The 25579-nt window shown below is 38.4% G+C and overlaps 1 protein-coding gene across 1 annotated transcript in view; it reads left to right on the top strand.

Moving 5' to 3' along the window:
- The first annotated feature begins 23836 nt into the window (after positions 1-23836).
- KCNH8 (potassium voltage-gated channel subfamily H member 8) overlaps positions 23837-25579 on the top strand; it is a 174745-nt gene continuing 173002 nt past the window's right edge. Inside the window, exon 1 of the mRNA XM_018075204.3 lies at positions 23837-23912. Within this exon, the coding sequence (XP_017930693.3) occupies positions 23837-23912 (76 nt within the window). The remainder of the gene's footprint in view (positions 23913-25579) is intronic.

Below are 25579 nucleotides of genomic sequence, written 5' to 3'. Positions count from 1 at the left end.
GAATGGCAGAAATATGGTTTGCTCTAAGATCTGTCTCCACATGGGGCCAGGTCTTGGTGGCATACGTTCTGTGGAGTGCCATTCTGGAGGGACCTGATGGCACATGCTTCTAGAGAAGGCAGAGTAAGTTTGCCTCTACCGCCTCAATCATGCACAGTTTCTGGGCTTGTTTCCACTACCTCATTCACATGAGATGCTTTTGGAGATGGCATGAGAGACGTGGACCAAGAAAGTACTACTGTTCCTATGCACTGCTCTTCACTATAGACAAATGCCTGCCTGAACCTGTGCTAAAGGGTGCCATGGAAACAGGATTTGTTCCTCACCACAATCTGGGCTTATGGCCAGATAAGTTGTATGAGATGAGTATGAGCTCAAGCATAAGTTTGGACTCATGCTTAAAATCAATCCTGAAGTAGCCATAGTAACCACTCATTTGGTAGGGCTGAGTTTGCAAGAGCTACTTTGTACCCCAAAAGTGTAAGCACTGTTTGCAGTACTTTTTCTTAGTTGGTAAGACTTGTATGTAGACATCCTGAGGTAGGTTTTGTGAGAATAAAGTCTGTACATTGTAATAATACTATTACAATAATTGTAATACTAGTAATTAATTTTACAGGAGACAAAAGTTCACAATGAGTGGAACAGTAAGACTCAGCACTTTTTTAAAAAAATACATTAAACCTCTGCAAAGAAACCCCTACCCTAATTATGAAACTTATATAATTCCTTAGAGCATTCATTAATCTTAAATTGAAAACATGGGTCACAAATCTGAGTTCACCACAAGTCAGTAACCTGTCAACTGTTGTTTTCATTGGCATCTGCTGTATGCACACATAAAAATTCTAATCTTAACGTACTTAGATAAATAAGACTCTTGCTCCAAGGAAAAGATAGTCTAATACAGACAAAGCACAAGTAATTAAGAGAAGCAAAAAAGAGAACAGAAAAGTGTCTGTAGATAGCAGGCTAACAGAAATAACAGAAATAGGATCGTCCTGCTTGCCTATGTTATTTTTACTTCATTCTGAAGTTGTCAGATACTAATTGATCAATAAAATCTGTTATTTCTGACTGCTGCACAAACATGCTAATTACAGTTTTCTGGGCTTTACTTCTGGACCTGCCTTTGTCATGATGCTTGAAAGGCGTCAGTTTCCAAGCAAATAGTTTTGTAGGCAATTTTGGAAAGTGTTTTACAATAGTGACAAAATGTAGAAGAAAAATTTGGAAATGTTGGAGGATTTGGCAATGGAGCATTCGAGACAGACACTGTTAGTGGAGTAGAAAATATGTGCCTGTGTAGTATTGTGAAACTCACAGTAACAAAGTGGGTTGCAAAGGAGAAAGAAACTGCTAAGGGACACTATAGGTAAGGACAAAATGGAAGTAGAATCAGTAAATGAAGGTTTGTGTAGTGTATTTGGCTTCATTAGGCAGTAGGAAACGACAAAGAAATAGGGCAGATGCTTTACTTCCCATACTGTGTAAAATAACTTTAATAACAGTTAAACATCCATAATCTGCCTGTGGGAGGCTGACTGAGAGAACTCTGTGATAATTATGTGTTATTTTGAGAGTGAAAGTTTAGGTACTCTGCTTCCACCAGGAACTCTTAGGTACATTTAGCTGTACTCTAGAGGTGCTAGGCCTCCATTTACTACTTTAGTGAAGTTGCGGATTTGGAAAGATGATGGACCATAAGGCACCAGAGACCTTCCCAAGTCCCAGGCAAATATTGCTTGCCATGTGTACTGGTTGAGATGTGTAGTTACGAGCCACTCTTCACCCATGCAGAACACTATAGCCAGTGCTGTGGATGCAAAGAGGTTAAGAACACATGAGATTAGAACTTTCACCCTATTTAGTGTCCTGAATGCTCATTCATTTCCCCATTCTCCCCCAGGTTATGTTTGCTAGGTCTTGACTTCCACTTCTCATCATGGAATTAGCTGCAGGTCCGGGTGGGTCAAGTAGAAAGGTTTGTCAGTTTAGAGAGTGCAACTGCTTACAACTACTAGTCCTGGGTGCCACTGGCCAAGGTCATGGGGGCCATTGTCCTGGCACTTGTCTTCATCCATTCCTTCATCTCCAGCATCTTCCCTCACTTCCAAGATCTTTCCCCTAATCAGGATCTTCTTCACCTTCTCGCTGGACAACTAAGCCTCACATTGTTCCCAATCTAAATTATCTGCATGCAGAAGTACAAGACATAGACAGCCTCCTAATGGAGGACATGCCACACTTTAATTTTTGTTGTTGTTCAGGTGTTATCAAAATTTAGAAGCAGCAAGTACCAGTTATATTTGGCAAACATCCCAGAATCATTTAAGTTGGAAGTCATTTCCTGAGATGATCTAGTCCAACCTCCCTACTTAAGCAAGGTCAATAGAAACATATTACCTTAGGACAGTGCAAAGTTGGATTTTTAATGTCTTTAAGAACGGAGACTTCACAACCTCTTTGGGAAACCTGTTCTGATTTTTTGCCACCCTTAGGATAATAAAAAAGGTTTTTGTTTTATTCATATGGAATTCTTTGGTTTTTAATTTGTGTTCATTGCCCTTGACATGTCATTGTGTGAGAAAAGTCTGTTTTCCTCTTCTTCATCTCTTCTCTTCAGGTATAAATACACATTGGCAAGATTTGTTCTCCCCACTCCTCCATTCCCCACCTCCCAAGCCTGTTATCCAGAATGAATGGTGTCGTCTCTCTCTGCCTCTGCACACATACCATATGCTCCAAAACAGATTGTATTCAGATGAGGGCCAACAAGTTGATCAGGGGGATGGAGAACCTCTCCTATGAGAAAAGGTTAAGAGAATTGGGATTACTCAGCCTGGAAAAGAGAAGGCTTCAGTGACGTAATTGCGACCTTCCAGTACTTGGCAGGAACTTACAGGAAAAATGGGGCAAGACTATTTACAAGAGCATGTATTGACAGGACAAGCAGGAATGGGTTCAAACTGAAAGAGAGTAGGTTTAGACTAGCTGTTAGGAAAAAAACTCTTTACTGCGAGGGTGGTGAGGCACTAGAACAGGTTGCCCAGGGAAGTTGTGGATACCTCATGCCTGGAGGTGTTCAAGGCCAGGTTGGATGGGGCTCTGAGCAACCTGGTCTAGTGGTAGGGGTCCCTGCCCATGGCAGGGGAGCTGGAACTAGATGATCTTCAAGGTCCCCTTCCAAACCAACCATTCTAATATTTTCTTTTTCTACGTGTTTGTAGTCCTTTGCTGGGCTTGTTCCAGTGAGTTCATCGTTGTATTTGGGAGTCCAGATCTAGATGCAGCTGCACAGGTGTGGCCTCAACAGTGTTGGGCATAAGGAAAGAATCATATTCCTCTGCCTGTTCACAATGCTTTTCCTAATACAGCCCAGGATGTAAGGGCATATTGCTGGCTCATCATCAGCTTGTTGTCCACCAGTACTCTATGGTTGCTCCCTGTAGAGCTGCTTTGCTGTACACACCCCCACCTCACAGTGTGTAATGGTGCCTGGGGTCATTCCTCCCCACATGCAGGACTTGGCATTTCCCCTTGTTGAACTTTCTGCTGTTCCTGTCAGACCTTTTATCCAGCATGTTGATGTCCCTCTGAACTGTAGCACAACTATTTGGTGTATCAGCCACTCCTCCCTGTTGTGTATCACTTGCAAATTTCCTGATGGTGCAGTCTATCCCATCATCTATGTCATTGATAAAGTAGTACTGGCAACAGTAGCCTGCGGTAGACCACTAGTGACTGATCTCCAACATGACTTTGCTGCTGATTGCAAGCCTAAGAATTAGGCTTGCTCCTGAGAGTTCAAAGCTTTAGTTTCTGATACCCACACAGATGTACACACAATTATCCCACACATCATCATTCACAATTTAAGCTGATTCATTTTTCTATACGTTTCTAAGCCACCTCTAAAAAAGGAATGATCTAATTATCTCCTTGTCTTTTTTCATTCTCATCTTTTGAAAACATGAATCACCAATTTTACACAGTATCCTGTAAAGAACAGAAGTAAGCCCTGCTCAATACTGCTTCATGCAAACACTTGGACTAGTTGTGTTGCACTTCACTAATACACTTGTATCATTCATCCTCTGTCCTCTCTCACTGGTGGCAGGTGTAACAGCAAAGCAGAGTGAGTTTTTGTTATCATTCTCTTGTCACTCTTCCCATTACTCCTACCTTCAAATCAAACCTTTCCCTTTTGTATGACTCCCTCATCCTTCATGTAGTAAAGAGGAGGAGGAAGATAACCTGATGTCTGCACTTCAGGTGTTGGATAAAGTTAGTAAAAATGATGTTTGGAAGGTCAAATTTGGCGGAATTTTCACCTGCCTCCCTTGCGCTGTCATAAGTCAGCTGCCGTGGATGTGCCGTGTGTGGATGTGGGGCTCGGACGTCCCCAGGCAGGGGGAGAGGCGGTGGGCGCGCAGCCCGAGGGCGCGGAGCCGCAGTGCGGGTCAGGCGCCGCCAGGGGGCGGCCGTGCCACGTCAGTCACCGCGACCTGGGAAACGGCCTCGGCGTGCCCGGCGAGATCCCGGGTGGATCGGAGTCTTTCTTTCATGATACTCGTGAAAGGGCAGAGGAGGGGGGAAGAAAAAGAGTGCCGTAAGCCTTCATTCTGGCTGAAAGAACACCCGCAGAAGTGTTCTAATAAAAATCTGTGCGTGGTTGTTTTTTTTCCTGAGCTCCGTTAACCCTGCTTAAACCATAAGTATCGCAACAGTTTACCGAAGGAAAGCTTTTAGGCATGTGCAACAGAAATTTAATGGTCTGGAGGCGTAATTTATAACCCGAGATTTCCAAGTGGGACACGAATATGTGTTAGACCTGCTGGTTCTCTGTTGAACGACTCGTTTCTGTTACTGTCTTGATTTTGCAGTTAAAGTGTGAAATAAGACTTACTAGTTCTTGATTAATAAATAAGGCTTGCACTTCATCAGATGACTTGTACAAAGAATACGATATGACAAAACCAATTAAAATTCCTGTTGCTTTGATCTAAAATCAAAAGCTGTTATACCTTTGAAGAGTGTTAACTTTTCCCTACCTTACACCTTGAGTGGGTCAAAGTATGTCATAGAGTGTTTGAATGCTATTTCTATAAGTTAAGTCCAAATTTAGATTTTTGTTTTGGGGTCATCCTTTTTGTTTATAGGACATAAGACAAGCCATGCTAAATAAAGGGTGAGGTGGGTGGATGTGAGAGAAAATAAAGCAGTAAAAGAATTATTAAACAGCGATCTAAAAAAAAGTCCTCAAAAGACAGTTAGGAATGAAACCTTCAAAGTATAAATACCAGTGAAATATTCTATCTCTGAAGAGCAACAATGTAAAAAGTTTTCTTTTAAGTCTTAGACAATTTTTAATGGAGTATTTCAATGTTCAAAATTCCTAATTTTGACAAGAAAAAACATCCAGTACTAGATCTATCTAAAATTTTTCTTTGGAAACAGAGTGGTTTTTTTTAGGGGACAAACAAAATTGTTTTTGAGGTAATGAAGCGAAACATCAAAGCTTTAGCTTTTTCCCCCAGAAAATCAGATTCCAGACCAGAAAAAGCCTTTGCTGGAAATGGTTTTGTAATTTATGTCCATTGGAAGTAAATATATTAGTTCATTGAATATCAGTTCATTGTCATGATTGCTATTAATTTTACTAAATAGGATTGGGTGATTAGGCTTCTTACTAGGTTACTTCCTCAAAATCTTCAATCTGACAGTCAATATTCAGAATTTTTCCACTAGTAAACTCAAAAAGTTCACTCCCTGGGCTAACATAGCTACCCATAAAACTGGATGAAGTACAGGAGGCCTACCCTGAGTTTTTTGAACTCCCACATTTACAGAATTGTGTCTTTTTAGCCAACTCTTGCTGTCGCACAGCTGAGCGGGAAATTTGTTTCACTGAATAGTTTCACACATTGTTTTCCTGCATGTCCCTTCTGGTCCCTTTATGCATGTGCTTATAATGGTATTTTCTTGATAATATCATCAGAATATTTGTGTAGATTCTGAGGAATCCTGTGTGGACATCCCCATCCCACACAAAAATGAGCAGGCTGGGTCTGAGTAAGCGATGCAATTATGCAAGTGTTCCCACTTCATCTCTGAGGTAAACCACTGTAGGCTAAAGCAATGCTGTAAAGATACAGAAATACAAAGTTTAATCATTGCAATTATGCAACTGAAACAAAAAGTTCTCTATATGATCTGGGGGATTGGGGATTTAGTGTGGTAGGTGATCAGATGCTAGACTAAACATGACAATATCTTGGTTCCTTAGAGAGTCAATAATTTCAAAGTGAAAGACACTGTGTTCATTGTTGCATTTACAAACTGTAGTATGTTTAGACATTGCAGTACAGTTTGATCCTCACACAATTGGTTGCACACTTCTGTGCATGCTTGGTAATTAATGCATGTGACAGATGGAATATTACGATTTATGCTTAATAAACTGATTATATATTACATAGGAGAAAAGACATTGTTTGGGTTCTCTGAACCAAGCTCTTGGATGGCTAGGAAGTCCTTGACATTACAGTAGGACTGTAATTTAATGTCTTGCTTCCCCTAAAAAAGCTTTTGCATCCTTTTCTTAATGCCTTGATTAATCACCCAAAGCAAGCTGGCTATATTTTTGCAACGTGAAGTTTAATAAAACTTCATCCTATAGTATTTTTTAAAAAGTTAGTTTATGCAGTGAGTGACAGAACTTTTAGATGGATTAAAGGCATTCTTTCAATATGCACTATTTGTTGGCTTTGATTTTTTTAATTCAAATAAGAGAAGTTCTCTGATTCTGTTACAGTTGTAGCACAAACCCAGTTTAAAACTAATGGAAGGCAGTGGCAAAGTACTTCATGCTTCCCTTAAGAGTGGGTGTGTGGGTGTGTGTGTAGGGAACCTTCAAAATGGTCTGAACACCCTAGGAAAATCCTTAATTTCCTTGTCCATCCTCTAAATCAGCAATTATTTTCCTTTATAAAGCACCATCTCTGGCAAATGCAAATGCTGTGCTGAGGAGTTGCACGAAGAACGACAAATGGAAGTGGTGGGGTGGTATGTGCTCTTCATGTGCTCTGTTCACCACTTCCCTCATGTAAAAAATGTAATGCATTTGTCCAGTTATTGTGGTTCTTTCCTGAGTCAAAGGGGTCACATGTAACTAAAGTATGATAGAAATGTCTGTTTTATTTCAATTTGTGAACAGAGGGGAAATTTGAGAAACTGCACTGTGAGCTGCCTCTGGCAGAAATCCCTGAGCCACCAGGTTTTGTGCTAGGGATTCTTGTGCCCTGCATTGTGCTAACACAGATATTCGAAGGGCTACAATATAGCCTGGATCAGAGGAGAAACACAGGTCGAAAAAGAAGCTTGGTTTTGGAAAGTTACCCTGAATCTGGATGAATTTGCTGATTTGATTTACTGAGCCGCTACTCAACATATTCTACAAACTTCTACAAAAACTGAGGAGGCTGAAACTCTTCTAGAGAGGTTGGAAGGAACATCAAGTGAGGAACTTCTCATGTAAAGTTTCTTTAGGCTACTTTCCTCTTTGTTTGTTGGCTGTAGTAGTGGATTGGGGGGTTTTGTCTTAGGTTATATGAGAGAAGGCAAAGACTTACAGAATACTGTGTAGTTAGGAATATTGAAAACATTTATGTACATTTCTATATAAATTACTAGCTGAATTTGAAACTTAAAGTAAACTCCCAGGCTGAATAAGTAAATTCAATTTCAATCTATCTCTTCCTTCCTTTTCTCCCCCCGGCCCCAAAACTGAACCAAGCTTTTAGATATCAAAGCAAGCATTGAGTTTCTCACTTTGTGGGTATTTGATCCAAAGCTTTTGATCCAATGACTTTCTCTGCTAACTTCAGTGAAATAGGAAACAAACCTGGCAGTCAAAAACTAATTTTATTTCACAAAGTAATGTTACTGTCCGTAAGTAAAAACTTTTTTGACTGCATGTACTCTTTCAATTAACTATAAAGAACTCTGCTCCTCCAGCAGTAGAAGTCATAGAATACCAATTTTTACATTATAAGCTGGTTGTGAAGCTCTTTGCTGAGAACTGGACTAGTGCAACAGCATTACGAAACATTAGTCATGAGAGCTCTCAGGTTGTTTTATGTGGGTAAGCAATTGGTTTCTCTTCTTTTTAATTCAGGGTCTTTAGCAGTAGGTGGCATCCCACTAACATTATAGTGAACCATAAGCTTGCTAGCATGTGTTATCACTTGCTCTAGAAAGTTCCTAGGATTTTTTTTCTACTTGTGCAGTATTACCAAGGAAGGACTTTTTTTTTGCTTAAAGTAAACAGGAATGTGTACAAGTTCTGATGTGATTGCCGTATACTGGAAGCCTGCTATTACCATTTAGTGAAAATCCTAGTTGAAATTCGAGTTTGGAATTTGTTTTGCAAGACAGAAGCAGACATTTATAAATTAGGAGACATGAGCAAAATCAGATTGTTAAAGGCTTTTCTTAGAATTTGGATTGGTTTCAGATTTCCCAGATGCTCATTGTGTTCTGTCTGCAGTATCAGTGGGAAGCGAAAATAATTAAACCTGAAAATTAGACTGAAAACTGTTCAGGTTATGCTTCAAAGCAGTAAAAGGAAAGAAATTATTTGCAGTATTGACACACTATCTTTAAGTCATCTCATTCAATATCACACTGTCAGATTATGTGCTTAGGTAGAAACAAGTAAAAAAAACTAAAAAAAAACCAGAAAAAACCTCAGATGTGTTTGATGGAAAGAATCTAAAAGTTTTGAAAGGAGAAGAGTTACTGATGGGTCTAAGTAATAATGCAGAAGGAAATTGTGAATGGTAAAACTCTTGGGGAGTGAATAACAGGGAAATTGAATCAGTATTTGAAGCTGGTTGTGTAAGGTCTTCATTATACTTCACCAATATCCCTCTGACTTGTATTAGATATCCTCATTTCAGACTCCACAAGAATCCTCAGGGCTCCTTTAGCAGCCTCGAAAAAGCTTGCTGACTTCCTTCCCCTTACCCCCAGTCCCTGAGGTTTTTGTGTATAGAAACTCAGTAGAATTTAAGTATAAATTGCTCATGCACCCCTAAGAGTACTCTTTGAAATACTAGTGCTCACTCAAGTTTGAATGGGAACTACTAGGAGTAAGTGATATTTGAAACTTAGTAACAGGAACTGGGTGAGGTCCCTCTTTTATTTTAATATGTATTTATTTGTATGGATTTGTGCCAGGACAGATTTACCTAACAGCTGCTCATTCTCTTTCTAATATGATAATTGTACCATGCTGAAAAGAAAGAATACTCAGTGCTTAAATATTGTTGTGTATCTGCCCCTTGTGATGCAAATAAGCAGCTTTTGTAATATTCAAAACCACATGGCTGCTCAATAAAAAATATTTCGTTTATTGTCTAATCTTTTCTTTTTAAGCTGATCACTTAGATTTTGCATGTGAGAGCAACTCTGTTTTAATAAATGGTAAAAGATTTAAGCCTTGTTAAATCTTCCATGAAAATGTACAAAGACATAAAAGGTGTTTAAACACTAGTTTGATATGAGTTGTGTATTTAACTTCATTATAATAACTCATTTGCCTAACATCATTCATATACTTATGTAACCACCTGAATTTGAGCTATTGAGAGACAGATTCATAAGAGAATTTTTTATGGCATAGTTTCATCTCAGTACTTATATTTCTGAAAGGAAAGTGCTACAGTAATGTGATAGGCTTTGGGCCAATGCATCTTAGGTGTTACTGTCTCTAAAGTCTGCTTCGTTACTGATGTCTTTGCAAAATATATCACTTACGTATTCAATAATAAACACTAACACTGTGTTATACATTGTACTGTATTGCAGATGAAGCCTTGCTAATGTTATAAAGTGTTTGGTGAATAGGAACAGCACTTCTCAAATAAAATAATATCTTCCTGTTTATGTTTAGTTCTTACTAATTTACCATCCACGATATAATTAGGAAATAGGAGAAAATATAGTTAGAAATGGGATATGGGAATTTCAGTATATGTGGATTGTATAAAAAGTGAGAATACTAATGAAGGAATTGTGGAATAAATTGCTGTGAGACAAAATGCAAAGCATATAAGGGAGGAAAAAAACCCCCAATTTTACTGTCAATTTTATTTTCACACCATAGTTGGAAGTATTGTGTTTATCTTTTGCCAAATTCAACTGCTACATAACAGTTGCTGAAACAAATTTTTTAAGTACTAAAGGAAATGGAATGGATTGTTAGGTTAACAGTACCTAAATAAAACTGCTAAGAAAAATGTATCCTTCTTCTCTAAAAAAAAAAAAAAGTAATTCCATGTACATCTAAAACTTATTAGTTTTTAAAGCCAGATCAATTATAGCCAAGTCAATGGATTAATCAAGTCTGCATAGCTATTTATTTATTTGTTTGTTTGATTAGTTTTAGGCTTTGGTACTGACTCTGAGTGCCCACCGAAATTTTTAAATGTTCATTTGATCTGAGTCCATGACACCTGCAGTGTCAGCAATAGAATCATTGAGAATTTACAAAATTTGTATGTTGTACAATGTTTAAAGCCATTGAAGCTGTGTTGTACCTCCAGTGCCATCAGTTCAATTACACCAGCAGAGACCTAGACTTTTTGTCTATTCAAGAGCTTTCAAACATATAAGTAACCAGGTCACACTGTGGCTGGAGGCAAACATTGACCACAGTCCTGAAAAAATGCATGTTGAGAGTTTAAAACTTCAGTATGCTTATCTTACAAAATACACTGGAGGAAGTACTAAAAGTATTTCACTAAATCAGAGCTTAATGTTAAGCATATTACAAGTCCTATATTAGTATATGTTTTAAGTGTTTTGCTGCATCAGCTCTGGAGAACATAAGCTTGTGCTTACAGTACTAGAGCGTTGATTCCAAGTTCCTTTTTAGAAAAGTGAGCTTAGAAAAAAAGCATGCACTTACTTTAGTACAAGTTATATTCAGAATACTTGCAACAGCCATGTGTATCATTGTATTGAAATGTTCAGGCCAAAATATATCTATACAAGCTACCTTCCTGCAACTCAAACTCTAATCAGTAAAAATATTAATTTGAATAAATTTTTGCTAGTTATAAGATTCAGAGCGGCATATTACCCAATTAATCTACGGAAACAGAGGCACATCTGCCTGTGAAACTAATTTCCAACCTCTTATACCACATTTCCATAGTCTGAAACTATCTGAAAAATGTAACTGATGTCAATCAGATCATTAGCTTACCTTTTCACCTGAGGAAGCAGTTGGTCCAAATTAATATTTCAAAGCATATTTTAAGGTAATTCTTTCCAGAATCTTTTAAAATTGCTTCATGTGGTAAGGCTGCTCTTTTAGTAACATTATTATACTGGAGAATAAGGGCTCAGATCATGTATTACTTGGACCAGACTTCCAAAGTGGTGAGGGTCTGACTGCATCCTCTTTTTAGCTGTTGCTGCTAGACGGCCGAAGAGGTTCCTTACTCTAACCACTCGTCTCTGCTGTCTGCTGACTTGTTCAGACTTGCCCTGGATGGTGCTTCTGGGAGCAGACCGCCTCACTCATCTTTGTAAAATGGGATGGATAAGCAAAGGTGAGGGAATGATTATGATTATGATTATGACTATGATATGGGGGGACTGGGGAGATATCAAGATCCATGAGAAGGAGAGTGGGAGTCCTGGTGGCTATAAATAATTTCCTTCACGTACAGGGGAAGAGAAAGTGAGAGCATCTTGTCACATGTCCACTGGGATTTACAGAAAAAAAATGAGGTGATCCCCATGAGGCAAAATTACACAAAGCAATTAAACATTTCTGAAAATCCTGTACATTTCCTGCCTTTTTCTTTAAGCACCTAAAAGCCTGTGTAAATTTGATCTTTAATTATTAGTATCTTGAACTCAGTGTTTTACCTGAACTTAATCGAAGTATGAACAGGCTGAAGCTGATTCTCGCACTGTATTTTAGTCAATAAAGAGCAACATAAGGAGATTCTCTCCTATAATTCTCGTAATTCTCTCCTATTAGTCACAATAAGCTTTAGTAAAGATACATATTGTCCAAAGGTTAGAAAAAGTAAATTGCAAAAAATTATTGCATGTCTTCTTCAAAGTAAGAAAATAAGAAGGTAAAACTAATGTGAAATGTCATAGTGTTCTCTGTTTTGGTTTAAAGGATGTGAAAGTCCAAATGCAATCTTACATTTTGTGCCATTTTAGGTAGGATAAGAGGTCCAAATATCAGAGCTATTACCATGATCTTGTTAGTATGTGAAGTTGAATAAGACAGACTTTCAAGAGAAGGACATCAATATTTAGCAGCTGTAGCAAATGTAGAATATCCATTCCAGGGTACTCAAATATATAAATATCCTGAATTTGGAAAAGGCATTCAGTGTTTTGAAATTAAATGTTTGTGAAGAACAACAGGATTAGTCGAAAGTTTTTGCAATAAATCTGAGAACAACAGCTGTCTTGCCAAAGAGGACAGAATTCATTCTTTAGATAGGTAGGCCGTTCTGGATGACAATTTAGACTTTGAAATAAAAATGGAAGCATAGAGAAGTAAAGGAAAATGTAGCTGGAATGAGGGGAGGGAGGAGGAATCAAGTTCTTCATACAAGTAACTAGTTGGTCACAAGCAGGTACTCTGGGATGATATTTGCTCCAAAAATTGTGCCACTGCCCTATCTTGGAGACCTTATTGGGCATGCCACTCCTAGGCCTTGTCAGAGGTAGGTGAGCTCTTTTGTTTTATCCCAAAGGGGGATAAAGACATTTGGTCTTAGGATCACTGGGCAGGCAGAAATGAAAAAGGAGTTGTGAAGACGAGAATTTGGAGAACAAGCTCTCACACTGTTAGAGCTGTGACTTTGGAGCGTATGAGGGATGTATGTTCATGGGGTCTTGTATTCCCACTGAGAAAATGAGCTTCAGCTGCCATAATGGGGATCAAACAAAAGAGATAGAATAAGCCAATAGGACTCTCATTTTACTTATCTAATAAGTAACTTTGGCCTGCTGATTGCCAAATTCTTTTTTTTTTCTTGTTTACCATATATTATATCAGTACAATCCTTGGATTTTTCAGCAGGCGTTTTCATAGATTGTTCACTTATTGTTTTTTGTAATAATTCCTTTATTCTTGTAAATAAAACAAACCTCCTAGACCCTAGTTTGTGCAATAGTTATGATCATATTTTGGTTCTTTACAAGTTGTCCAAGTGTTCATCCTCCATATAGTTTATCATAAAATAAAAACAAATGCTGTTAACTTTAAGCATAAAGGAGAAAATAGCAAATGTTTCTCTCAGCTGCTAAAAGAATACAACAAATTAAAACTACTGTGAGTGATTATTCTCCACTCGGGCCAATAAGCTCTATAATGTTCTAGCTGTAAAAATATCTATCCAACTATTTACTGAACATAGATACTATCTGTTTGTTAGCCTGTCTAGTAAATATCTGACTTAAATTCTAATGAAATAACAAATGTTTGGATTACAGGAACCCAGAATTTTATTTGGAAAGTGTATTTTGGTAATTTTAAATTTACTTAGGGGAATTGTGAGCTAATATCATTCAGATAAAATCCAAAGCATAAACTGCACCTACATGTTTACATGTATATATGGCTTCAAACAAATTCGATGAAAAGATTCAAAATATCTAGCTCTTAATTGTTGTTGTTCATCTTCTGACAGGTGATATTGGGGATATATATAAAGACCTGTTCATAATGTCAATATGTCTTAATTCACTTGAGTAAAGTTGTGATGCTTATTTTTGTAAGGCTTTTGACATTTCCTATGGATAACCCGGTAGACCAACTTAACTAGAAAAAAGGTAGGAAAATGAATTCTGTGCAAATCTTGAATGTCAAGATGCATATTTCAGCTCACTCTGGAATTGATTCCGCATTACTTGATCCCACTAAGTTGCTAAAGATAGAATGATTCTCACCTCTGTCTTTGATGCTAGATCAAATACATGAAGGTGATCACAGGTTTCTGTCCCTTAGTGTGAAACAAATTATTTTAACTCAAACCTTAATCTGAAGAGGTTTTTAGTCCAAGAAGAAGAATAAAGTGCTAGTTCTTGGAAAATAAATGTGTTTCGGAAGAACACAGCTGGAAAACCTTTTCCATGGTTGGGAAACCTTTTCTATGGCATTTTTTCTGTCTCAAAAAAATGCATATAAAGTGTTCATGGATTTTAGTGTGCTCATCTATTATGAGGCTGGAAGAAGCTCCGAGTTTTTTCAGGACAATGGCTGCATTATCTATGTTTTAATACTTTAATTTAGCCTTTTGTGGGACAAAAAGTGCTGACACAAATTCTGTACTGAGTTTTAAACTGCACTGTAACAGCAAATGCCATCCTAGATAAAAGATTAGTCTTGAAAATTGTACCAAGAATATGCCAACTAGTATATGCAAAAAGGATAAGGATATTAATTCAACCTGACTAGGGAGTGGATTATACTATAAATAGGACTCTGAGGCTACCTCTACTGCAGGGCTGGTCATTTCCTACGGAATCCATTGCATGTATATTTGCCCTAATCCTGTAATGTGATCCTCAGTCTAATCCTTACACCTAGCTATTATGTTATACTAATTTTCTTATGCAGAAAGCTGCGTGTACCCAAGGCTTTACTTGCTTCAACCTATTGCAGGATCAGAGCACTGCTTATAGGTGGAACACATAAAAGTGTATAAAAGAGTCTGTATAGAAGGTAAGCAAATAGAGGATTGACACTGAAATCCCAAATTCTTTGAAATACTGAAAAAAAATGGAAAAGGTCAAAATCTGAACAAAACCAAGAATTTTTCAGTTTCAAAGTGTCGTGTGGACTAGTGCAGTGTATTTTGGAGCTGACTGGAGTTCAAGATTCACTTCTTCAAACAAAGTCCAAAAATAACCTCTAGTTATATGCCCTGTTTGGAGTTAGCTGGAAGAAGAGCAAGCAAAACCAGGATGGATGTGATTCCAGCATAAAACTCACCTTAATCCTGAGTTACATATTCTCACAACGGTCTCGGTTACAGACAAAAATACTGTACTTTTTTTTCATTTTCTTTTTCTTTTTTTTTTTTTTTTGGCCTCTGCACAACTAAGCATTGCCTGAATCTCTTGCTGTTCATTCTCTTAGACCTGGTGTGCTGCCCACTCTTCTCTCCCTAGATATCATCTCCTCCTACTTAAACCCCGTTTTGCCTGATGTCACATGTGTTGCACAACAGATTTAGTTTAAAGCTTATTCTTGTGCCAAATATGGTAACTTTCACCTATCAAATGTTTCCTCTTCTGTCTACCTACACAGGATTTCTTTGCCAATAATGTCTTACTCATTGAGTGTGGTTCTTTTTCTCCAAACCAGCAGTGGAGCTTTTTTCCTGCAGTGTTCCTTTTCTATGCCTATCCCTTTGCAGTGTTTCTCTTCATAAATATCTAACTCACATCACACATTCAGTGAAGACACGTTTATGGAAATAAATGTTCTAAAATAAGAGAGAAAGGTGTATGCGTTTCTAATAAGGATGAAAACAGGGTCATTTGTTTAGTTTACTTGTGAAGATATTGAGTATCTTCTAGGTAGAAAAACATTACATATGACTACTGAGGTATCTTTATTTTTCTTGTAAAATGGCCTCATAAGAAGAACAACTAATGAAACTCTTATTAAGATGGAAAAGAAGTTGATGAGTTAGAGAAGATTAAAAAGCAAACCAATCAATATTAAGGCTGTTCTGTTATACCCTTGAGGATGGATCAAGTTAGACTCTTGTTCTTTAATTGTTTGCAGTTTATCTGTTGTCTTCTGAAGAACTTGTAATGTAGAAATAAGATTTACTGCATGTCAAAAGGTTGTGGATTTTGTGTTGTTGTTGTTGGGTTTTTTAGATTTATTTTTAGACTCCCATGTAATTGACTTAAGTGGGAAGAATACCAGTGATCACTGGTATAATGGAAAAGTCATATAATCTGAACTGTAGTTAAAAAAAGTTTTATCTAAAAACTGTGGAAAATGGTTCCTATTGCTTTTCTCATATTTCAGAAAGGTTATATATATTGCAGTATCTGTAGCAATTTTGTCTATTCTAGTTGATGCAAGGATTCATGAAATAAGTCTAACTCACTTTAGATATTTTTAAATTAGTACTTTTTTTAATGGAAGTACTTTAAGCCCCTACTTATAATATTTTAATGATACAACAAACAAAATTTTTGATCTCTGTATTTTATCACACTTTTGATCATTGTATCTACAGTCTTCTATGGCAAAGATTAAAGACCTCAGGATACTTTTAGAGTCCATTAAAGTCACATAAAATTTCAATTGAAGTAGAAGGTACATTTGACCTGCCATAAGTATTAACCCTGAATCCCTACTGTGTAAAACAATGCTAAAAGAATGAAGTTCACAAATACAGTCCAGATATTGTTTAGATGTTGTGAAGGGTACTACAAAATACGCTTATTATACCTACATAATGGGGTAGAACCTGAATTTTCCCTGCTGGGAGTTTCCTAAAGCAAAACTTAACAGCAATACTTGAAGTCAGATATTTGCTTCTGTGAAGCTTGCCAGTTGCAGCTTTGAGAATGCTTTTACTGTTCAATTCACAAAAAAAATAGCCATATAATTGAATGTTATCCGTATTTCCAATCAAAATCTTTAAATAGCAAAGAATTTGCACCTATGTCTCTCTAGTAGCATGTTTTTTGTAGAAAAATTGTGTCAGATCTAATTTTTGTATTAATTTACATGTCTATTAAAATACGTACATCATAGCATTAAATTTTGTGTCTTTGTGATATGAAGTAATAGAAATAGTAATAGTATTATGAGCGTGGAAACTTTGAATGCTATCTAACATGTTTTAGCTATTAATCTTATATTTTAATGAGATTTTCACGTCTTAAAATGCAGTAAAATCCAAAAGGAAAAAAGGGAATAAAACTCAGTAATGTCATCCAGGCTTTTTATTAATGAATCCTCTGTCAAAGCAATTACACTGAAAACAAAATTGAAGATGACATCTAGTGAAATACTATTCTGTTTCCTTTTGACTTTTCTGTGTCTTGCTAGCCTTTCGTGACTTGCAGTGATTTATGAAAAACAGTGTTCCTGTCACTGCTCTCTTGTCGCTTCATGAATGGTCACCAAAATCGTAATTCAAATCAGCACCACAACACTGCTAGGGACCAGCATAGCTGTACTGTTTAATTCTTTTAGCCTTACCTGTAGTGTTTTGCAAATCAGAAATATTAATAAAGTAAAACTAGCTGGTGTGTCCCATCCTGGTCTTTATTGCACTGGTGCAAGCCATGAAAAATATTGCTGAGTCGTGTGAGATATTTTGGTGATACTGAAGAAGCTTAAGCAGTAATTTTGCACTTATTAGCTCTTGTTGTGCTAAAAAAAATCAGGTGAGGAATAGAATAAATGATTTTCCACTTATCTGGTTTAATAATTTTAAAATAGGTGTACTTATGAAGGAATTTGTGTTATCTTTGGAGTTGCGTTTTAATAATAGTGTTTAGAAAATGATTATGAAATGTAGATGGTTATTTCCCAACGTTCAGGGGATATATGTGTGGAAAGAAGGTAGCATAATTTCTAATTAGCTTTGGTGGATCTGTGAGAGGAATCACTTTTTACATCTGCATGTAGGAAGATCATGTTTAAGGCTTAAGAGCAAATCCCATATCTAGAGCTGTGCTTGTGATTATTCTTTATTCTAAGCATCCTACTATGTCTCTTATACAGTCAGTATCACCTCTTAATCTTTTAGACTGAGACTCCTTTTCTTTCGCTAAGCACAATCTTAATTTGCAAATAATTCTGGTATGGTACTCTTTGAATTCAAGTAGATAAACTTAAATGGATAACTTTTTATAGTGAAATAATTTTAAACTCCAGGTCATAAATAAGTGAAGTTCTGATATTACTATATAAGATCTATCTCAACAGCTGCATTTGCATTCACTAAGTATTCAAAGGAAAGAACTGGAACCAAAACAACTCTCCTCATAACCTACAGGATCCTTTAACATCACCGCAATGCCACAGTGAGGTAAACAGGCTTGCAGTGTCTTTCATATCCAGGAAATACAAAATAAGCTTTTACATTTCAGTCTCTTCTGAATCCAATTTTCTTTTTATCTTTATTTTTCCGCATAGATTTTAAGAAGAAAACTTCTGTTCCCGTTTAGCTAACCATAGGTTCATCTGCAGAAGTGTAACGTGACTTTTTTTTTAAATTTATTTAATACTAGTAGTATTATTTTTGAGGGTTTTGGATGGTTTGCTGGGTTGTTTTTGATTTTGTTTTCTGATGGAAACCAAAATTGATTCAAACTAGATATTTCTTATTCAGCTTTGGATGTTAATTCTGAGTATAGATGCACATTTCTCCTTTAGGCAGTATTTTTTTCCTGTAAACAATGAGTATTTTTTCCCCACATGATGGTGCTCAATTAATGATAGAACAATTCAGTGTATTCTTAATTCTTTGTTGTTTGAAATGTGCTTCAATACCTTTCTGAACACGATCCAAACATCTGTTGAATGACAACTGCTAATTTGCTTCTAGCTTTATCAGATGTTTTTGCAAAATTTTGTTGTTACACACACGTTAATAGTATCCACACTATCCTTGAACGTGAAAACTATGATTCTGCTTTTATGGATAGGAAAGTGGGGACAGAAATAGAAATTTTATAACCTTATTGATTTTTAGATCTGGTAGAGTCTATTCACCATTGACTAATTTTTTGGTTTGACAACTGAGCTATCTTCAGGTCTTAATTCACTTTCTGCTTTACAGAAAACAAGAGGCAGCAACTCCTCTTTTTGTAAATCCACTGCACATGTGAAACCTGGGTCTGAATATATCAAGAGCTTTCTAACTATAAAATACCAAATCGATATCACATAAACTGTTATTCTAAGTAGTTGAGTATTCTGAGTAGTTGAGTTCATTCATATGTAATGAAATGAAACCTGATGTGTGACTTCCTATATATTTTAAAAGGAAACAAGTACATAAATTACAGCCCAATATGATGGTGATATCAATACAATTAGAACCTTGTGAATCTACCACATCAATTTTTCAGTACCTTAGTGAATGACATGTCTGTTAACATTGATAAGCTTGAATCCTTTTAAGCTTAGAAATGAGGCTTTTGCGAAAATGTTTCATGGATGTTTGCCAGCAGCAGAGGAAAAGTGAGGTTTGAATCTTTAACTTCATTCAAGGTAGTGCCATGTATGGTTTCTTCTGCTTGCTTGCAACCTTTTCCAGTTTATAGGAACTTAGTGTCCTCCTGAGCCAGAGGTGCCAGCTTTGCATCTAAACTGTCCCTTGCTTGGCAGAGCTTCAATTATGCAGCTCTATTCTTGAAAAGTTCTGTTGCTGGCTTATGCACAACAAAAGGCACTTCTTGAAGCACAGTGATCATTTATTAGGATAATACTCTTAACACGCACTACTTCAGGCTAAATTAGCCTGTTCATGGAGGATGAACAGCAGGTTGCCGTTCTTTGCCCTTTCCTGGAATTTTCAGGCTGCTTCATAATTCCCTTTTTTCCACTGGATGCCAAGGTTAACAAACAAATAAGTGGGTGGCAATTTCAAGCACAAAAGTAAGCTGCAGGCAGTCCTTGTTAATTTGATTTTCACTAGCTGTTTTTATTTGCATAATTGCAGCAGGTAAGTTGAGGTCAAGTGGTTATGCCAGGGAAGCAATAAGCAACTCCTAACTCCTTATTTTACGAGGTAAATCATTGTACTGTAGAATATTAATAACAAAATTTGGAATATGTGCTTTTATTTAAACAATAAATGAAGAAAAAAGGTGTACAATTATGACCAAAAATGCTACAACATGCTGCTCCTTACATACATTCTGTGCAAAACTCTGCACATACCCTCATTTCTGGGTAACAAGCAATATTTAAAAAGATTATTCAGTGCCTCACAATGTAATGGGCTATGTTAAGTGCCCAAGAGGTTGTGGATAAGTAGGGGGAAATGTATGGCTGAGAATATAGTTTATATATATATATATTTATATGATATACTTATATATTGTTGAGTTATTTGAAGCAACAAACCTTATTTTTTTAGATAGTACTTCTGGTCTAAACTGTAGTCTCTGGATGCTAATGGCAACCTGAAGAGTAGCAGCAGTGCTATTAGTACTTGGTTTCTCAGCTCTGGTACTGACTTTCTTAACTTTAATATATATATTTTTATATATACTTATGTTTTGAATTCAGCAAAATGCTCCACAGTGAACAAAGAAAGATAGGAATACAGGGAGTGGGCTATTTACTTTACATGGATATTGATTTATACACGAAAATCAAAGTTAGTTTTCAACTCTTACTTATCTGTCCTTGCCAGCAAATATATGTAATATATTAGAGACCATGTCTAAATATCCGAAACATTCAAAATTAATATATCAAAATTGAAAGCTGATTTCCTGAAACAAGATAAAAATCACCTTGGTTTGTATTTTTGTATTTTACTTTTTCTTAAACATAAAAAAATAAAAAAGAAGAAAATGAAAATCAGTCTGTGACTATTCAGAGTCCCTGGTTTGCTTTTTGTTTAAAGCTTAAAAAATAATTTTCCAGGAATTGACTGCAAACTTCAGCTGCTCCTTCACCTTTCTTTTATATACTCTTAGCTCTTTTCTCTGCTTTTCTGAGCTACTTAACTCACTGAAATTTCAGCCTGCTATATTTTTCTGCTTTGAGCAACTTTAACATTTTGTGTTTTGCAGCTAACTCTCTGAAGTTAGGTACCAGTCTCTATTAAGGAGGATTACTCTAATAAGTAAAAGGTTGTAGAATATGCTAAGTACAAGTGTAAAATTGGATATTGTACTTCAGTTTCTCTTCTTCTGTAGTTTAAGGCTATTTAAATGCATCATTTTTGTAATATGTTTCATTAGTTCTACTTCAGAGAAGTTTGGATGGTTGTTTTGTGATATGTAGAACACAAACATTATTTTTAGAAGCTTAATTGTTACCAGTTGTTCATAGTACATAGTTATTTCCATAACCAATTTATAAGAGTACGCCAAGGTTGTGAGTATTCGTAAAGCACAGCAAACTTCCTCTTTTCTGAAGTTCTCACAGGTGAAGGGGCGTTTGGCATGTTCTCCTTGTAAAGAGTTTGGAATTGTCCCTCGCTCTTGTCCATCACTAGAATTTCATCGTTGGTACAGTTTTCACTGCCATTGCTATCACATCCTTCTGACTAGTGGTGAATATATTTCAATAACTGTAAATTGTGTTCACCATTATCATGAAATATGCCATGTAACTCCTCTGGCACATATCCATCCTTTCTGAGGTGTGTGTTTGCATAAATTTTTGGCATTTTTTTTGCCCAATCTAAGTCTTAAGGCTTTATTCAAGGATTTTCTGTCTCATGATTGTTAAGAAATTTCCATGAGCTCTTAATAAAGCTCTAAACTTACTGAAGCTGTTATATAATAGAACCCTCAAACTGTATGATTACAGCTCAGACTTGGTGGTCTCTGTGTGTGAGGAGGTTCAGTCTTAGTCACTTATGGGCTTGCAGACTTATCAGATAACAATTTGACTCCCCTGGAAAATAGTCTCTTTTTCCCTTTTCGTGATGATCAAAATTAAGAAATAAATTTATAACTTTAATTTGCATGTATGAGTTACTGTCTCCTGGCTGCCTGTAGTAAAATTAAGAATATATTCCTTTCTCCTTCACCATATACCTACTAAAATGATGTTTAGGCAAGCCATGGAAAAGAACACAAACCGAAATACAACCACAACACACAGCTACAACATAGGTTAGTCCCTTGTCAGATTTCAAATATTCAGATTTACCTTAACAACCTCTGTGCTGAACATTTTGTCAGAATTGAAAATCTGATCATGCTCTAGTGGAACAGAGTTTTCTTTATTTCATAGGTAGGTACATGCTGTACCATCAAACCCAAATAGCCAGTGAAATTAAATGGAAACCTATCAAGAGAAATTAATTTTGTGACTCTGCTTATATTGAACTAGAAGATGTGAGAATAATAAGTAAAGAAAATTAAAAATTTCTGGCATTCAGTATTAAAAATTGTACATTTTAAGGGCAATACTGGTGTTCGTACAGTTTAAGGACAAGGTTGACAGGAATTTGAAGTTTATCAGCTAGCTAAGAAACTGATGGTACTGTGTGATCTTGGAGACTTCCAAAGTAGCGTAAGGCAGTCTCTCTTTTCACGTGCTGCTTCTGAAAACTGAGCTGGCAGCTCTACGTCAGCTGATTTCTACAGGCTTCTAGTACAAGGACAATTGGACAGATTCATGATCTCAGCAAAATATTGCTGTGTTCTTCAGAGCCAAGGAGGGGTTACCACGGGTAGACTTTATATTATGCCATAAACCCTATGCATCAGCATTTTCTGAGGTTCTTGGTGTTTTTTACTTTTAATTATGTGCTGTAAAGAAAGACCCTTTTCATCTCTTCTGGAACCTCTCTCTGGCTGCTTAAGCTAAAAAGTGGGAATCAAAGTCCTCTAACTACATGGAGAAAGAGAGAACCATAAATAAATGGGAATCACAAAAAATACAGAAAAGCAATACTGTGAAATAGCAAGAGCCCAACAGGCTTCCTCTGTACAGAGATTTTCTAGATTAGGGAGTGTACTCCCACTTCTTTTTTCTAGAGTATTTTAGTCCTGAAAGAAGACGGAGAAGTTTTGCCATTGCTGCTACACTGAGTGAAATGACTGTACTATGGAGAGTTATCTGGCAGCATTTAAAGAGCCATGGTACCAGCCTGAGCAGGTTACTCATCCCAATGGGGAGTGCCTGCTACCTCAATACTATTGTTATATATTTATTTATTTTAATTTACACATTACACCTCCTGATCTAGAATATAAATCTCAATTCTCTTTTTGGCTCGCAGAAAAAAAAAATATATTTATTTCAGGAATTTTTCAGGGAAAAATTTTGAAAGAATATTCTAGGAGATATTCACAGTGACAGCAAGTGTCTATTCCTTAAATAAATACATAAATGCAAATAATGCCTGAGATCACACACCTGATGGAGCATTATCCATGTTCTAGTCTTGCTCTCCACTGAGCACCTACAGAGGCATTTACTATCCTTCAAGGGCGTTTCTCCTTCCAGCAGCTTAAGAGCCCCTGCTTTACGCTGCGATATTGTTACTCATAGAACAGGGTTCATGTGAGCTAATAGGCCTGGGAAACTTCTCGAGCTAGAGCCGAAACCTGGCGGGGGCGGAAGAAGCCTCGCAGCGCCCGGGTGGCCGCCGGTCCCTGTGCTGTGCTGCCCCGCCCCACCCGGCTCCGGCCACAGGTGGATAAAAGTGCCTCTTCCCCAGCTCCCTGCCCTTCTCCAGCCCGTCCTCCCTCACGGTCGCTTTCCACTGGCGCCCCTGTCCCCCTTGCCTTTAGAGGGGTGCGGGGAGGGGGCGCGGCCCCTCACCTGTGCTCGGCCCCCCACCTGTGCTCCGTCCCGCACTTGTGCGCGCCCCGCGCCGCCCGCCCGGCACTCGCAGCGGCGGGGCGGGAGCGGGAGCGCTGTGCGGTGTCGGGGCTGACGAGAGGGGGGCTCCCGGCGCCGGAGGCGGCGCGGCGGCATCCCCATCCTCCTCCCCTCTATCCCTCCGCCTCCTCCCTCCCTGCCTTCCCCCGGGCGCCCTATGCACTTTCTTCTCGAACCACCCTCGTAGACAAACTTTGATGGGGAACCTCGCACCGCGCTGGAAAAATGCCGGTTATGAAGGGATTACTGGCACCGCAGAACACCTTCCTCGACACCATCGCCACCCGGTTTGACGGCACACGTGAGTCCGGGCTGGGGCTCCGGACGCCCGGAGAAGGGGATACACGGAGGGCGCTGCGCGTGTGGTGGGAGGCTCCTCTTCCCTCCCCTCCGCCGCCCTGGGGTTTCCTTGGTACCAGAAGCCGGCAATGAGGAGGGGGAGGCGAGGGAGCTCTCAGCCTCTCCCACTCTCCTGCCTGGTTTCTCCACAGCTTTGCAGGTGAGGAGGGTGCCCGGTACCCTCTGCCCCCGACCCCCTGTCCGGAGGCTTCAAGGGGCCGGAGCCAGGATCCCTGCAGGAAAGTTGTACACTGGGCTGGGGCTTCCCCAGCGCCCCGAGCAGCCGAGAGACCGCGAGGGAAAGGTTCGCTCGGAGCCTGGGCAGGGCTTTGGCGGGAGGTTTTGGGATTTTCTTTTTTGTCTTTATTACCTCCAGCCCCCATATTAAATCTCCTCCCTAAAAGCTGAGTTCCCGTAAATCGGGCTCATCCGTGGTAGCAGCTGTTGCAGGGCGTTAGTGGAGGGAGGCAGCCAGGAGCAGGGGAAGGGCTCTTCGGCGGTGCCGCCGACAGCGGCGGCCGCCCGGCTGCAGAACCATGGACAGGTCCCGGCCTCGGGCGGGTCCGGCGCTGGGCTCCGCTCCCAGCTCCCGCACACGGCTCCTCCCGCGGCGCCCCGGCTCCGCCGGGAGCTTTCCCGGCAAGGCACTGCCTTCCCGTGGGGGGCTGGCGTGCTCCCCCTCCGGCCGTGGGTTATGAGTCGCCTGTAGGAGTCTTGAGTTTTGTTTCTTCTTTGATGGGGCTCGCTCATATTAAAGCAACTAAAAAGGAAAGGGGAGATAGTGGATTTGGACCAAAATGAACGCCCTTCCCTTTAATTCCCTTTCTAAAAACCCAGGCATACATCGTGGAGGAAAAACAACTCAGATTTGAGTTGCTACTGGCGGTTTCTTGACTGAAAACATTGCCATCTAATTGGTTTGAAATCTTGATTGCATATCTATTGGCATTTCCTCGATGGTTTGATTACTGTGTGATTAAGACAACTGAACTGTGATTGTTGAATCAATAAGTTGTAAAATGTCAAGAAAATAATACAGTCACTGAGATCAACTGCAGAGAAGCACAGAGCTTTATTATAACTGTTCTGCTAATCTGAGCATACACAAATAATTATGATCCAGGGCTGTATGTAACTGATACTTCTCTATAAAGCAATCTCTCTTAAGACTGCTTAGATGTACCTTTAAATTCCTTCAACTGCAGAACTCAAAGTCCTTTTCCCCCATCCTCCACCCTTTTATTGCTGTGAAGTGTATGAGTATTATTTACTGCATACTGAAGCAGTACTAATAAGAGTTTTGCTGCTGATACTGTTATTTGCCAGAAAAGCAGTTCTTCCCTTCTTTGTGCTCAGGACCCTCCCCCTTTACAATGGCTTCCTTTCAAAGGATGGAGCATGCAGCCTGCGAGCTGTGCACACAAATGCTTCATGAATTCTACACCGTTCTTCAAAGATCCAATTTAGCAAGCAATGTTAATGATGTCATGCAGGTCTCTTATTAAATAAAACAATAGAAAAATGTTTAATCCACATCTCAGTGACACCAACAGATAAGTGTGGTAGAAAGTTTATTACTTAGCTGAATTCTATACCCAAATGGAGCTACACTTTTAAGGCAATGATTCT

The sequence above is a fragment of the Manacus vitellinus genome, unplaced genomic scaffold, assembly GCF_001715985.3.
Source record: "Manacus vitellinus isolate BGI_N305 unplaced genomic scaffold, ASM171598v3 scaffold_3_pilon, whole genome shotgun sequence".
NCBI classification, from domain to species: Eukaryota; Metazoa; Chordata; class Aves; order Passeriformes; family Pipridae; genus Manacus; species Manacus vitellinus.
This window is presented reverse-complemented; position numbering and strand designations above follow the sequence as displayed.